Source organism: Cyprinus carpio, chromosome B17 (genome assembly GCF_018340385.1).
Source record: "Cyprinus carpio isolate SPL01 chromosome B17, ASM1834038v1, whole genome shotgun sequence".
In the NCBI taxonomy this organism is placed as follows: Eukaryota; Metazoa; Chordata; class Actinopteri; order Cypriniformes; family Cyprinidae; genus Cyprinus; species Cyprinus carpio.
In genome coordinates this window covers 18,599,134-18,615,592 of record NC_056613.1, presented here as the reverse complement: position 1 = coordinate 18,615,592, position 16,459 = coordinate 18,599,134, and the positions used below count along the sequence as shown (strand labels likewise).

Sequence of the window (16,459 nt, the reverse complement as noted above, 5' to 3'; positions counted from 1 at the left end):
ATAATGATTCAGCTTTATTTTTAATTGTTTGGTTTTATTTTTAATAATAATAATAATAATAATAATAATAATAATTTTTATGAATATAATTTGCCCTATAACATTTGTCTTATTTACCCCTTTTTAGTTTATGTATTTCTATTTATTTTTTTCCTTCCATTCACATGCATTTGTCCCTTTATTTCAAGTCAAATTCCAAGTCTTGCTTTTCAAGTCACTTTTGATAATACTACCAAGTTTCTGTTCAAAGGTGCTTGATTTCCCAACGCAAAAAACAAAAACAAACAAAAAAACAAACAAACAAAAAACAACAACAACAACAACAACCTTTAGTTAGTGTAGGCTGTAGTGGTTAAGTTTTTTCGTCGCTCATTTCCACTGATGTAACATTGTATAATGTTCATGTAAAAAAAAAAAAGACAGAAAAGTGCTACTTATTATGCTGCCAAGTAAATACGAGTTTGAAGGCAGCATTAACGAATTCAAATAAAATAATATTAAAGAAATAAAGTAAAACACACACACACACACACACACACACACACACACACACACACACAACTTTTCATTACAAAGACTATTAACCTCTTAAACTGGAAAAATCACGTTGACACCTATTGATGAATTTGATATTTTTGAAAAGCTGACCCACAAAACACCGTCTCCGCCGACAGGAGTAAGCAATACACTGATTAAAATTTAATCTATTGTTTGGTGGTAAGATAGGCTAATTGGATGACTGGCCGCGGTCGCTAAATCTCCATTTACCTCAGAGCACAGACTAAATTAGAACAAAACACTCTTTTTTTTTTAACTCAAGCTGTCAAAATAAAAATAAATCGATACAACCGATTTTGTTTGTTTAAAGAGAGTTGTAGCATTCTTGCCATTTCTCGCTATTTTCTTAGCATTTCACTCCGTTACTATGGAAACTCGTCCAAACAACATCTGGCTGCCTCCCAGACAACGATTCAAACAACTTTGAACAACTTTCGGTTGTGGTTGCTAACGTTGCGTTTTATTTATATATTTAATTTGGGCTTGTCAGCACCTCCCCGTGGATTACCGCAGAGCTGTTTTAGTTCATAATGTCTGCGCATCCTCCGCCAACCAAAACGGTTATTGTGTTCAGGAACGGAGATGCTTTTTATCCCGGCCGAAAGTTTGTCATCAATCAACGGCAGTCATACACTTTTGACAGCTTTCTGAACACGGTCACTCGAGGCATCACAGCTCACTTTGGGGCAGTGCGAAATATTTACACCCCTAACAGGGGTCACAGGGTGGCTAATCTGGAGCAGCTGGTGCATGGAGAGATATATGTGGCAGCCGGAGCAGAGAGACTCAAAAAAACGGAGTAAGTTTATTCATCCACATAATGATAAGTGTGGTTATTTACAAGAGAGTAGCTAAATTCCTGTGGTATTATGTTGATTTTTAGAAAACTCTAAAAAATTACTGAAATCTTAGGCTAACATTAATGTGTACAGAAAGTTTACATTCAAACTGAATTAATTTTTTTATATTGAAGTGCAAAACCATCAAAATATATTTCTGTTATATTATATTGACTTTATACTTTCTCTCTTCTTTTTTCTTTGATAGCTATCGTCATATAACAACACAGAAACCTCCGAAAAAGAAAAGTGAACTGGTAAGAGTAACAGTAACTACATTCTTGATAGAATTATAAAACATCATAAAACCATTTCTCATTCTATCAAGACATGAAAGATAAAAAATGGGGATAACTTTATTCTATATGTGTGGATATATATGAGAATGTTTTGTTCATCAGTAAGGTCAAGAGGAAAAAATGTCCATGGTAAATCATAACAATTTTTTCAGTATGATTATTACTGGTGTTCTTCATCCTACATTTTTCTGTCATTGACTGATACATCTCTCCGGTAAAATATCACTGTAAGGTTTACCCAGACTGTAGCAGATGAATGATTTTATGCCCCTTGTTGCTGAAAAACATGAAGTGCACATGTGTATTGATTTCACTATAAAATCTCCATTCGAGTCAGCATTTTCTCTTCATTTCAAACTATCAGGCAGCCTATGTGTAGGACAGTCTCTGAATACTAGGGGAGTTTTCTGACTACTCATAAAATTATTTTAGGTTTAATCAGCTTTCAATGCAGGTATTGCACAAATGCTTTGTCTTAGAGACTCTTGCCTCTAATTTCTGTTCATTTTTAGTGTATACAGTTAAATGGCAAATTTCAAAACTTCCCTCCTTCCATTACTCACAAGAACTTTATTTGCCTGTATATTATCTTAGTTATCACAAAAGCTGAAAAAGATTTGATGTAGACCGTTAAATCGTTATGCTGCCTCAGAAGCCCGTCTGAAATCAGTTTTGTCTTTGTGCAAAAATGCTGCTTGCATAGTCATTGCATCATAGGGCAACATGGCGATGTCACTTTCAGATGCAGCCATATTGTTATTTTCACTCGTATACCCAGTTGTTCCAAATGCAGTGACCATTTATATCATGTATTAAAATATGAACAATAAAAAAATAATAAATAAATAAAAAAAACTGCTGGTCATAGCTTTTTCATTGTTTACAATCAATGTTGTTATGCCACAGTTTAACACAAGGGTGCTCAGCCCTGCTCTGGAGTTCTGTCTTCCCTCAGAGTCAGTTCCACTCCTGCTCAGTGCTCACACACCTGTCTGTAATTTTCACGCAAACCCCAATTATCTGCTTCGGGTGTTTTTCATTAAAGTTGGAGCTAAACTCTGCAGGAATGTGAACTACAGTCAACTGTAGCACAATATAAGCACCACAATACCAAAATACTATACTATTTAATATCTAAAAATAGAATAAAACCAATAATACTGTGAAATATTATTGCATTTTAAAATAACTGTTTTGTTTTTGAATGTATTTTTAAAAAAAAATTCCCCTGTGATTTTCGACAGCTGTTACATTATTCTTCAGTGTCACATGATCTGTTTTGCATAGGATTCAAACGAGGAGTCAAAAGATTCGAGCTTTGTACTATTCCAAGTTTGGACTATTTGAAGTGACGTGTATTAAGCTAATAGTTTTTACAACCTTCCTCAGAGACCAACATGCAATGAAACATAATAGAGCCATAATCATAAAAATGCCCACTTAGAGCGACTTTGCTTGAGGTTATGGCAGTATATGTCACTGTCTGTCAGCCTTTTAGCTCCTTGTTTCCATCTGAACAGCAACCAATGTAGCATTTAAGACGGCTGATTGAGGAAAACCAGATGTGTAAGTGCCCTAAATGAACAGTGGAACAGTTATTGTCAGTGATGCTCAGCGGGGTCCTGTTCATTTGTCTCCACTGCAGATCCAACCTGTAGTTCACAGCAGAATAATTGTCCCAGCTCGATGGAAGAGAATCAGTAATGAGTCGTGCATCATCAAGTGAGCCCTGCTTTTAATGTGTCCCTATTGGAAGTCTTCAATGGCAAAGCCTCAGGCTACGGCAAAGTCTAATTCTTTAAAACTGTAATACTGTCTAATGGTATAAAATCAGGCCGATGTCCTTTGCTTTATTTAAATTATTTATTTCTAATGGTATCTAATTTCCTCATGTTGTTAATTATCAGTGTATATTGGCTTTGTTTCTGATAACAAAACACATTTGGAAGCATAAATCTGTGGATTGAGGCCCTAAGTGCTAAATTTGATTATATCTTGTAGTGTTTTTACCAATGGAGATATCTTGGTTCCTCCAGCACGGGTGCTGATTCCCAAACACACGCTTGCTAGCTGGGAAAACGTATTGGCCATGGTGACCGAGAGAGTTCACCTTCGCACTGGAGCTGTGCACAGGTAAGAGCTACATCAATAAAATGTACATGTGTTAAATGTACGTATATTCAATGTTGTGATCTCACTCCTTTCAGATTGTGCATGCTGAATGGGAGGCCTGTATGTGGATCGTATGAGCTACAGAACAACCACTATTATGTTGCTGTAGGGACAGAGAGGTTCCGGTCTTTGCCATATCATCTGGCCCCAAGCAAGGGAGTCATCCACAATATCACCGATGTGTGAGAAAGATTATAAGACATGATAATTGCAATGACAGTAATTAACAGATGTATAATGCCCTTTTGTTGAAATTTCTTATAGTTTAATTGCCATCATTAACTAATTTTTTGTCATTCAAAACCTGTATGACTTTCTTTCTTCCATGGAGAACAAAAGGTGATGGACAGTAAAGCACTATAGAAATAGTCCTCATTTGAAGTCATATGATTGATTCTATGCAGGTATACAGAAATTTGAAAAAGTTACATTACTGTTTAAAAGTTTAAATATATTTGAAATAAGTCACAAATACAATAAAACAGTAATACTATCAATTATTATTAAAATTATTTGAAAATATTTAAAATATAGTGTAATATATTTTAAAATGTCATTTATTCCTGTTATGGCAAAGCTGAATTTTCAGCATCGTAACTCCAGTCTTTAGTGTCACATGATCCTTCAGAAATTATTCTAATAATCTGGTTTGCTGCTTAAGAAACATTTCTTATTATTATCAATGTTGAAAACAGTTGAGCTGCTTAATATTTTTGTTAAAACTGTGATGCATTTTTCAGGATTCTTTAATCAATAGAAAGTTCAAAGGAACAGCATTTGAAATAGAAATCTTTTTTTGTAAAATCATGTACTCATCTATACATCTTTTCTGTCACTTTTTATTTACTTCATTCAAAAATAAAATAAAATAAATACATAAATAAAAATACTGCCCCTTAACTGATTGATTGGTATGGTATATTAAATATAAAATAACCAGACACTACATTTAGTAAAATTCATATTTTTGTAAATTATAGAATGAATGATAAAATGCCAGAACGGTCATATTTTTGGTTTCAAAACATGATACTGTTCTTCACAGAATAAAGAAAGCAGGCAGGTTTAAAACAAGCAGAGTACAAGTACATGATAGCATTTTTTTTTAATTTCATTTTTTAATTTAATTATTTCTTTGTCTTCCTCTTTTTCTTAGGGTCAACAATGGCATTCATCCAGTTCTAAAAAAAGAAAAACAAGACAGAACTTTGGTAAGGATAATGAAATAATTTCTTTAAACTATTTAACAGATACAAAATTTATATTATAGATGGCATCAGTGGGATTACATCAAGTAAATATTTAATGAAAATGCTGGTATTGATTTTGCATAGTCAAAGACTAATAGGCTAATTCTTCAGAAGGCAGGCATGAACACAAGCAACTGAGCCTTTTTTGGTGGTGTGGAATGCCATATTAGTCTTATTTGCTCTGTTCTTGAACTGTAATATGGAGATTAAACATAGCACAGAGCTAATGTCCTGAACTAGTTTACAAGACACCGATCTTGATCAGCACCCATCCCTTTCCCCTCAGACCGAAACCAGTTAGCGAGAAAATTTCAATTTGGGCCAGATATAAATTGGCTACTGTTCATTAGTGTTGAAGATCAGATAGTTGAGAAAAATGTTACCGTCACAGGATCTCAATGTCTCCAATCAGTCTGATATGTGGCAGTGCGAGTTGGGAGTGGGTACATTCACCTCATCAATCACTGTCTGGAGGAGGTATTGAGTTCTTCTCACCTCTCCTTTTTCAAACGGTCCCAACGCTCAGAGTTTGTGTTACTTGATCAAGTGAGAGCCGAATCCCTCACCAGGGGAAGGTGCTGAAACCCTCCCCTGTACCCACAGAATGAGGATAAATTGTTTTGTGATAGTGCGTGTTCACTTGATAATTTGGGATGGTCCAGCAGACTACAATGAGAGCTAGACCTGGCAAATAAGTGATGGAGAAAAAATACACACTTTGTGGACTGGGACCCGGAGCTCTCCAAAGTAAAGTTTGAGACATCTGGTTATTGTGAATAAGAAAAATCACGGCAAACCATTTGCCTGTTGATGTTAGAAAGGAAAGCTCCTGTGGTTGTTCCTTGTCTGTCGTTCTCTAATTGATCTCTCATGCTTCATCAGCTTCATTGAGTGGAGGAAATAATTTGAAGAAAGTGGCCAATTATCTTTGATACAATGAAGATGGAATAGCAATCAAAGTCTCATCAAAGTGTCATTAAATTCCAAGGTGCAGTTCCATAATCTGTTTACATTTACCTGTAATCTGTATTTGTTGAGAGGAGAACAAACACTTTTAAACAATCACGTATTTGTTTTCCCTGCAGAGAATCTGTAATAGTAATTCAAAGCTTTACAATACCAGAAAAATGTTTTGACAAATTTTAAGATTGTTTCTCACAATCTTGCTTGAGATTCTTGATTTAGGTCTGAAGGCTTATGTTTATGTTTTTTAAATTAATTTTATTTTATATTATAAATTCGAACTTCTTTACAAACCAGTATTTAATAAATATTTGTTTATGTTTATGTTTTTTAAATTAATTTTATTAAACATATATATAATTATATTTTATATATATATATATATATATATATATATATATATATATATGTGTGTGTGTGTGTGTGTGTGTGTGTGTGTGTGTTCTTGTTTATGCTACATTGTGGGGACCAAATATTTGAAATTGTGGAGTTCTGTAAGGGGTAGGTTTAGATTTAGGGTTGGGTTAGGGGATAAAATATTGTTTGGTCAGTATAAAAGTAATAGAAGTCTATGGAAAGTCCCCACAATTCACAAAAACAAACGTGTGTGTGTGTGTGTGTAAAATGTAATTAATACATTTATACATTAATACATTTAACATCTGTACACACAGTACATTATTATTATTATTATATTAAATATTATTAATCTTAAAAATATTAAATTACAGATAGTCATAGTTATTTATTCATTATATTATAATGAATTTAATTACACTTCTGTTCATAAATTTGAAAAAAAAAAAAAATAAGAAATTTATATTTTTATTCTGCAATAATTAAATGAACATTGACATTGCTACTTCTAAATTGTTAAAAAAAGATTTCTTTTTCAAATATATGTTTTTTTCTTTTCTTTTGATCATTCTATTCACTGAAGAGTTTGGGAAAGAAAGTGTATTGTGGCTTGAACAAATGTTTTCAGTTTTGATAATCACAAGCTCTGTACCTACTTGAGCTCCAAATCAGAATGAATGATTTCTGAAAGGAACATGTTACACTGAAGACTGGAGTAATGACTAGCAAAAACTTTTATATTAAAATATATTAGAAACGGTTAGTTTTAATTTGTAATCAGTCAAATAAATCCAACCTTGGATAACATTGGAGACTTCTTTTAAAAACATTAACATCTTTAAAAAACATCAAAAGCATTAAAATTTTACCAAAAACATAAAAAAAAAATAGAAAAAAAACACAATTAAAAACCAAAGCTTTGATTGGTGGTGTATATAATTAATTATAAATGAATAATTTAAAATAATTTTAAACATAAAAAGGTTTTTGTAAAAAACAAACATTACATAGCATGTTATGTATGCTTTCTTTTAATTCATGGCAGGATATTTTCATCTCATAGCATTATTCCTTCAGATCTGGTATTTACCACATGAGGGAGACAAAGACTCAGCTATGGCCTCCACCAAGCTCCTCTACCAAAACACCTTCCTTTTCTCTGGCTCGCTGGTTACATTATCCAATGATGTCATTCCATTGTAAACATTTTGATAATGAAATTGCATTACAGATTTTTTTTTTCATCTTCCCCTAGAAATCAATACAGTGTACTTAAACCTATATATTTTTATTGTCATGTAAACTGCTTGGAGGGGCCTGTGTATTATTAGAAATCTTTTTTTTTTCCTCAAGTGACAGAGCTGGCACTGCACCGACAGATGAAAGCAGTAGCACAGCATTTGGTGTTTATTCTCCTCCTGGTCTAACAGATGTTGAGCGAGGTGTCAGCAAAGTTGACACGGGTGGAAAAGTGCAGCAGGGACAGAGATGATCACACCCTCTTGTACTAAAGGCCACACATCCATGACTGTGACATGCAGAGGCAGTAAAGCTGTTCAGACACTCTCTGTGGCACTGTACGGTGTAACTGTCCCTTTATATCTCACATGACTTGCTCATGTCAGACCTGCTGCCATCCCCACAGTGGCTTCCTGTTTTGGAGAAGCATTGGTTTCTCTAGGGGATTGGTAGAGACAGCTATCCAGCTGTTCTCTGTCAGGCCTGTCCTGTGTAGGCAGGGGGAGTGGTTCACTAATACAGCAGGGGGTCTTCCACGCCTGGCTTCAGAATCATTATCACATTGCTCTGGATTGAAGCTACCATCCTCCAGCTTTCAATGTTCTTCCATGCTTGAGTTAGTGTAAAGGACACTACAACCTGTTCTTAGGCCCAGTGTAGATCTGGAATTAAGATAGGTGATTCCATCAGAAGTGGTCAGATAAGACACATTGATTTTTATAGCAACTAACATGCAAAATGCTTTGTACTCCATTTATACCTGTATTTGGTGTCGTCCTAAAACGATCCACCAAAACTGATGTTAATAACAGGAGTAATAGGAAACTGGAAAAATCAGAAGATAATTTTAGACAAGCTCAAACCATTTAAGACCCTGTTTACACCTGTATTTATAGTCATCCACTTGTGATTAACTTGATGAAACAAATGTTAATACCAAAAATGTAAACAGGTTATTTGATACCTGAGTTTCTGATTTCAACAGGCTGTAAATTTTAAGGTGGAAGAGAGAACTATTGCTGTAGTTTTATTACAGTTACAGTTATACTGTATACCGTTACAACAGTTACATTGATTTATTTTGCTGTTGCGGTCATTTATATTTACATATGTGTGTATAACTATTTGATGCATATTGTATGTATTTTCTGTTGTGCAAACAGTATTTATTTGACCGAAATTCCTAGATAGTGCAGTGAATGTATACACTAGTGTGGTTAATATTTATATGGTTATCAACAAATGCGACAACATTTTATTCAATATCCATTTGATATTGACTTTCCATTTTGGCTTTAATAAGATTTCCCCTAGAAATAGGCAAGAATGAACCTGGTGTCCTCCATAATTCAGATTCTTTCTGACAACAGGGCACTTGAACCCGACAGACTTGTAATTACAGCTTAAGAAGTGGAATATAGAAAATTTTAGCAAATGAAGGCAGCATTATTCTGGTCAAGATGCCCACTTAGATGGGAAGAGAATCATCAGACTGACATTTAAAAATAAAAAAAAAACATCCAGAGTTTGTTAATTTTACATGCCGTTCAGGGGTGGTTTTATTTAAAATAGATAAATAGATAACACAATAATTGATTGGTGTAGAAAAACTGAATGTTTTAAGTGACTGGATAGCATTAACCTTGCATTACATCCAGCCAAATGCAGTGATTTGTTCTTACTCATTGTATTAACTTGTGAACCTCTACAGACTAGTGAAATTGCATAGCCACCCAGTCAGATTGGAAATGGCAATTTTCAAGCTGTGTTGCCAGTTTTGTGCAACATTAGTCAAATGGTCAGTGAATGGATTGTGAGTGGTCCACCGGGAAGCTGTCTGCAGCTTGGACTAAATTAAAAGCGATCTTGAACTACTCAGACACTCACTTACTCTAATATTAATATTGTAATACATTAACAACTTCTTGAGTTTATGAATTTCCAGCATTTTTTCACCAAGTTTTCAGATTGTGAATTCGGCACGTTCACCCTGAAAGTGTCATTTATGAACTTGAATTCTGAATGAATTCGAACTATATGAATTGAATATTCCAGCAGAACTTTTGGCCATTCTGTTGTTTTGTTTCTCTGTTGCCCACCAACGTCTGTTCAAATTCAAAGACATGTCAGGCAGAGTTTGCTTTAAAAAAGCAAGTGAGTAGAACAAATATTCAGCTATTCCCCAGGCCCCATGTTAGTGGGCTTGCAAACACCATTGCCCGAAGTGTGTACCAGTGGAAGACGGAGATCAGTGAAGTACCTCCAAGCTGCCTCTCTATGGAGCCAACTAACAGTGGCAACAGCTGGAGAAAAATGTATTAAGCCTTCTATTTCCCTCACTGTGCCAGAAATGGCTCACCTTGCTCCCAGTGGTAGATCCGGTATGCACTGACTGCTGGAAAAAAATTACCTTTTGTGGGAGTATTAATTCAGACATGCATCCTGCTGTCAAAGCATCACTCTAAACTCCTCTTCCCACTGCACTGTCTCTCTCTGTGTCTCCAGTGCCCCAGTCTTCTTTTTTCATCATCAATAACTGTCTGCTGTCTGCTGAAGAATAAGTTATTCCCTCCAAGTCTCTTTTTTTAAAGCTTGTTTGGATCCTCATTGTTTGATCTGGCTTGATAAATAAGACTATTGCAGTTAGAAATTCATGGCTGCCCTGTTTCATCAATAAATGATTAGTTTTCTGTGCTCTCTGGTGATTGATAGGTTGTGCATGGGATGTATTGGAACCAGATGAATTCAATACCATGCCGGTCACTGGGGAGCTACAAAGCATATCAACTCATGAAAAATTGAGGTCAATGGAAAATGTGAAAAAGAGAGTAAAAGAGGAAGAACGAGCTGTGCTCGAAACACAGTTGTTTCTTGTTATCAAAGGATTGTAGACACACTTTAAGCATCAGATCGAATCAAAGCCATGTATGGTCTTTATTTGAAGATTGCTTTTTCTACTCTCTTAGTTCGCAAAACCAGGAGTGGACAGCGCTGGCTCTGTTTTTTACGCCAAACAGCCCAGGCAGGGTTTGAAAATCCCAGATCTCTTTGCTACGGCAGGTGAGTGTGGCAAGTTGTGATATGATTTTCCTTCTGTCTCCCTAGAGCTCCGTTTCCCGCCTTCCTTCGGCAGATACAGGCATTTTACATAATTGCTGATAGGCACTGTGGCTGTTGTTTTTGTAGAAGTCTTATTTTCTCCTCTCTTGCGCTCCGTCTTTCTCTTATACCATCTCTGCTGTGTGATTGTGATGCATTTATGATTAAGGGAGTGAAAGAGAGTGGCAAAAAAGAGGGATCTTGTACTCTTGCATGTGTGCGGTGCAATACAGTGAGCGCGGGTGCGTGTGCGCCACAAATTGCTTTGAATTGACAGGCTGTTCTCTAAAGCCCACCTACATTAGGGAAATACACTCTCATTCTTGGATAGAATGCTGTCCTGTGAGAGGAATATTAAAGCTCAGCATGGATTCAAATGCTGCAGAGGGCTTTAAATCATAGATAAATTCAATCAGGCCATTTTGTGTAAAATGTATGCAAGTGCCTTGTTAGCTATGCCAGGGAAAACAAAATGTTTCCATTTTTTTCTGATAGGTAATCAAAATGTTCATAAGTTATTCATGAGAAATCTCTCTTTCTCATTCTCTCAGATTTTTCTTTATTGGTTCTCTATATTGGTTTCTGTTCTTTTGCTTTCATTCACCAAGTTTCTCTCACTCTGTTGCGTATAAAGACTTACATCATAACTACTGTTTTCGATAATAGTATTGCGTAATATGTTATACATGGTCGTTATGCACCAGTGTTTTTGAATGGGCATGCAAGTTCATATCCTAACTGTATAATATAATAGTAATGCTGTTCTTAGGTTGGTAAAAAGGAGGCGGGAACCGGCGAACATTCAAATAAAAACTTTAATATTAAAATAAACACAAAAGAGCGCGACAATCGCGGACGACCGCCACGCACAAACAGAACCAAAACACAAAATAAAACCCAGGCCTGGTCCTCTCTCGTCCTTCACTGTCGTTACTCCTCCTCTTATCCTTCCGGAGCTCCTCAGAGGGACTCGAGACCGGTGAGTGGTACAGGTGTCGCTCATTTTCAATTACTCCACTGGTCTTGCTCCGCTCCCACGTCTCTCGGCCCCGCCCCCCATCCCTCATCATACAATATAATATAATATAATATAATATATACTAATATTAATATAATATAATATAATATAATATAATATAATATAATATAATATAATATATACAACAGTTCTTTCTGGTCCTCGAATCTGATTGGCTGAGGAGTGTGATATTCTAGTAAAATCGGAACTCCAACCGTTTCGTTTTTTGTTTGTATCAGTTTGTTTTTTTTATCACAGCAAGTGTCATGGCGGATGCCCAAATCCAATAATTTTCCAATAATATTTTAATAATCCAATCATTTTATAAATAATACTGTTTTTTTCACAAAATGCAGTTTTAAGTTTTAAGGCATGTACTGTTTTCGACTTCAAAATTGCAGTTAGTAAATAAAGATAACTTCTATTTGAAAATTTGCTTTGACGTTTTTAGGAGATATGAGCTCCAGATTAAAGAATAGTGTGACAAAGATATTGCTTTCCTCAGTGGATTTTCAAACTAATGTTTAATTGTGAATATGAGATTGAGCTGAAGAAAGAATGCTGTATCAGATGCAGGTAATCACACTCTCTCAGTCCATCTCATAATACTCGACATGATAAAGTGAGCTTTTAATACACGCATACAAGAAGCTTTCAATGAACCAACTTGACGTTCTTTCATTACTAGTGATGTTTTCGAATTAGTAACAGAGGCTTGGGCTCAGCTATCGATTAGAGATTTGAATCCATGGTGGAAGGAAGTAGTTCTGCACAAAATGCAATATTGCACTCATAGCTGTGCAGTATGGCTGTATATTGGCACACTGTGATTACCTATGGCACTTGGCCCGAATCACAGCTGTGCTTATATACAGCCATAATGCACTGCTACTCGTGTGATATTGCTCATATAATATAATATTTTGGGGTCAGCAAGATTTTTTAAAATAAATTATTACTTGGATGCATGAAATTGATCAAAGGTGACAGTAAAAAAATGTATAATGTTGCAAAACATTTATGTTTTAAATAAATGTGGTTCTTTTAACCAATCTGTCGATTAATTTAATGCAGTTTTGGTGAGCATAACTGGCCACACACTTGAAGATTTTAAGGACGATTTTAAGCCAGATTTGCACCCCCAAACAAGCGATTTGATGATTTTCTGTCCAAAAAATTCTCTATTATGTGGTGTCATTACAGGTATTTAACTGCTCCTGTTTGTGATGGAGCATGGCCAAACTCAAATTTTTGATATTTATGACTTGATCAGGCTGCCTCTGATGTGATACAGTCAATGAGAGTGAGCAAACATCACCAACCGAATGTTGTGTGCCTCTATAGCTGAAATTTGGTAGAAAGATAAAAATCTTTTGAATGATATTCTAATATATTAATATACAATAATATTTAAATAATTCATTTTATATTATATATTTTAAATAATTCATTTATTATTTATTTAAAAAATTTGTGCAACTTTGTATTTTTTTCTTATTTGTTGTTTATATGTGTATATATTTTGTTATATTCAAAATCCATTTTGCTCACAAATCTGAGGGGGCACACGTGAATGAGATTGACACTTTTTGTGCACTGGATTAACTGAACAAGACTTTGACTGAGCAAGTGCATTGTGTCTTTTACATGCCATGAGGTCATTCAGTGAGTAATTGCAGGCGCTCCGGAGCTGCCATCACTTTGCTCATAACAGCCGAGCCAGCAGTCCTAGTGATGGAGTTGAGTTTCCCTCACTCATGCAGATCTTGCATTAGCCTCGGACGGTATGTCTGCAACCATGCTTATAAAAGCCCCTCGATGAAGGCTCATACCTACTCTGGACACTTGATCATGTCCCATGGGGCAGAAGATCCACATAATGCCATTCCTAATGGCAGAAACCGAAAAAAATAAAACAAGAAACCTCCTTTTAACTACATCAATCGCTGCAGAGGGGTAATCAAACATGCCATGACTGCAAGAGCCATTCCCATCACCTACTGGAGCAGGAGTGCATCTGCTGTCAGCCTATCATTAGCCAAGATTGTCTTACCTTTGAATGTCAAAGACACCGTTGAATGCAGTTTGCATCTCAGGATCAAGAAAGCCCATTAAATGCTTTGTGAAGTGCTGAGCTTGGACGTACTTGATTTGATGTGAGGTGAAGTGTTCTGGGTAATGCTGAAGGTGTTTATCACTTTAACCCTCATGTCTTGTTTGCTGAAACAAGACGTTTCATCTCCAGATAGGTTTTTTTTTTTTTTGTCTGTGTCAATGGCCTGTGTTTTGAGAGAAGATATTGAGCGTTTTGGAACAAACATTAATTCATTTGTAGTTAGTCGCAACAGAGGCTTTCTATTTACAGTGTCATTTTGTTCACTGCGAACTTCGAAGCTCAGTAGTGGAAACAGGGTCTCAAGGTTCTTACTAATGGACTTATGGACTTAATGCTCTGAATTTAAATGTTTTCTATCATATGGGCCTGTGAAACGCTAGAAAAACATGCACCTCCCATCTGTTTACAGTAAAATCCTTAAAGGGTTAGTTCACCCCAAAATGAAAATTATCCCATAAATTACTCACCCTCAAGTCATCCTAGGTGTATATGACTTTCTTCTTTCAGATGAATCCAGTCTTAGTTATATTAAAAATAGTCTTTGATCTTTCAAGCTGTTTAATGCAACTCAGTGGGTGTTGCATGCATCCGTCCAAAATAATGTGCCAATCCATTAAAACAAAAGTGTCTCACACGGCTCCGGGGGGTGAACAAAGGCCTTCTGTAGCAAATCGATGCATTTTTGTAAGAAAAATATCCATATTCAAAACATAATAATCACTTTAATGTAGCTTGCGCTCACTGTTGTGGACTGGAAGCAGTTCTGGGGGAATGATGTATGAGGTGTGCATGCACCGCTCCGAAGTGCAGGAATGAGATAAAAAAAAAAATAACAGTCATAATTTAGAAGTACAAAATTAGGATTTGTAAAGAAGAATGTTGGAGGATTTCGGTATAAGCCAAGAGGAGACTGGTCTCCTTTGCTAAAGTAAGGAAATTTTGCTTCCTTTGCTTCTGTTAACAAATGTTGGTTTTCACGAGACTCACTGGTGCACGCGCAAAGCTGACCTTGTGCGTCATGCTCCCGGAACTGCTTCCAGTGTACAACAGTGAGTGCAAGCTACATTAAAGTGATTATTATGTTTTGAATATGGACATTTTTCTTACAAAAACACATCGATTCGATACAGAAGGCCTTTGTTTACCCCCCGGAGCCGTGTGAGACACTTTTTTTTAATGGATGGGCACATTTTATTTAACTGCTTTTGGACGGATGCATGCAACACCTGCTGAGTTGCACTTAACAGCTTGAAAGATCAAAGACTATTTTTAATATAACTCAGACTGGATTCGTCTGAAAGAAGAAAGTCATATACACCTAGGATGACTTGAGGGTGAGTAACTTACGGGATATTTTACTTTTAAAAATGAAGAGAATTTTGTGTACTAATGGATGCATCCAACATATGATCAGCATGTAATTACGATTTATCGCCCTCTCCAGAAAAAAGTGTCTTCAGAGCCACCAAAAAAGGGAAGGAGGCAGTAGTAGCATCTGAAGTACTGGAAGATGAAAATATGAAGGTGGATCTTCCTATTGAACAGGTAAAAATGACGAGCAATATACATGATGTCACATTTCAGTCATGAAGATTATTGAATACCAAAATTAGTATGCAGCGATGAAAAAGCTGAATGCTTTCTTCTCCCACAGATGGAAGTAAAAGAAGTTGAGGAGGAACAAAACTCCTACAAAGACTTCAAAAACCATCAAAATGCAGCTTTTTCAACAAGGTCATCCCCTTCCAGAACCAATAAGGTAAACAAAACTTTTGTTTACACCCTAGTAATGCCTTCACAGCATAGAAGCTGAATATTAAAAAAAAAACGTTACTTTGTGTCTTCTTTACTGTGCTTTGATTCTCTTAGATTGCAATGTAGTAAATTTAAACACAATGCCTTTCAACAGATCTCAGAATATACCTCAAGTATGAAAGAGTCAAGAGACCTCCAACCCAACAGCCATGGAGAGAGCAGGGACCAGTCATTAGATCAACAAGAACCAAAAGTACGAAGCTCACAACTCATGGAAAAATGCAACTGAACATACGAAACATAAAATATCTTTGATTTGTACTCTTTTAAGATGCTTAAACTTTTGTCTGCTAAGACAGGTGTTTACAGTAAATTGTTTTTTTTTTGTTTGTTGTTGATTTTAATCTGTTGACTAAAATTTAAGCGTACAAAATAACCGTTAGTATTGGTTGTCTCAAAACAATGTTGTTGTTTTGAGACTTATTTTTTGACAATCAAACAGAAACAGAAACTGCCATTTTTTCCTTATGCATAATGTGAAGGCCTTTCTCACCTAACAAAATTATGTTCCAAGAACGTTTAGCTAATGTTACCATTAGAGTTAACATTATTTCTAAATGTTCTCTTACCATTCAAAATTTTTATTTTTTCCTGGTTCTTCTTGGCTGTTTATTTATTTAATCATTTTACAATCCTTATGGTTTTATATTTTCAATATAGTTGTGGGTATTAATTCTCAATCAAGTAATCACTAGTAATGTTTTAAAAATTTTAAGTGAAAAATTCAACAACGT

General features: G+C 35.5%; 1 protein-coding gene across 1 annotated transcript; it reads left to right on the top strand.

The window, feature by feature from the left end:
* The first annotated feature begins 909 nt into the window (after positions 1-909).
* LOC109107086 (doublecortin domain-containing protein 2C) lies at positions 910-16,231 on the top strand. Its single transcript, XM_042742624.1, has 10 exons — positions 910-1,357; positions 1,606-1,654; positions 3,342-3,418; positions 3,698-3,829; positions 3,904-4,050; positions 5,025-5,079; positions 10,644-10,737; positions 15,355-15,455; positions 15,565-15,669; positions 15,820-16,231. Exons 1-10 carry the CDS (start codon positions 1,089-1,091, stop codon positions 15,952-15,954), a joined length of 1,164 nt encoding a protein of 387 aa, XP_042598558.1. The 5' UTR covers positions 910-1,088; the 3' UTR covers positions 15,955-16,231.
* Positions 16,232-16,459: the final 228 nt, after the last annotated feature.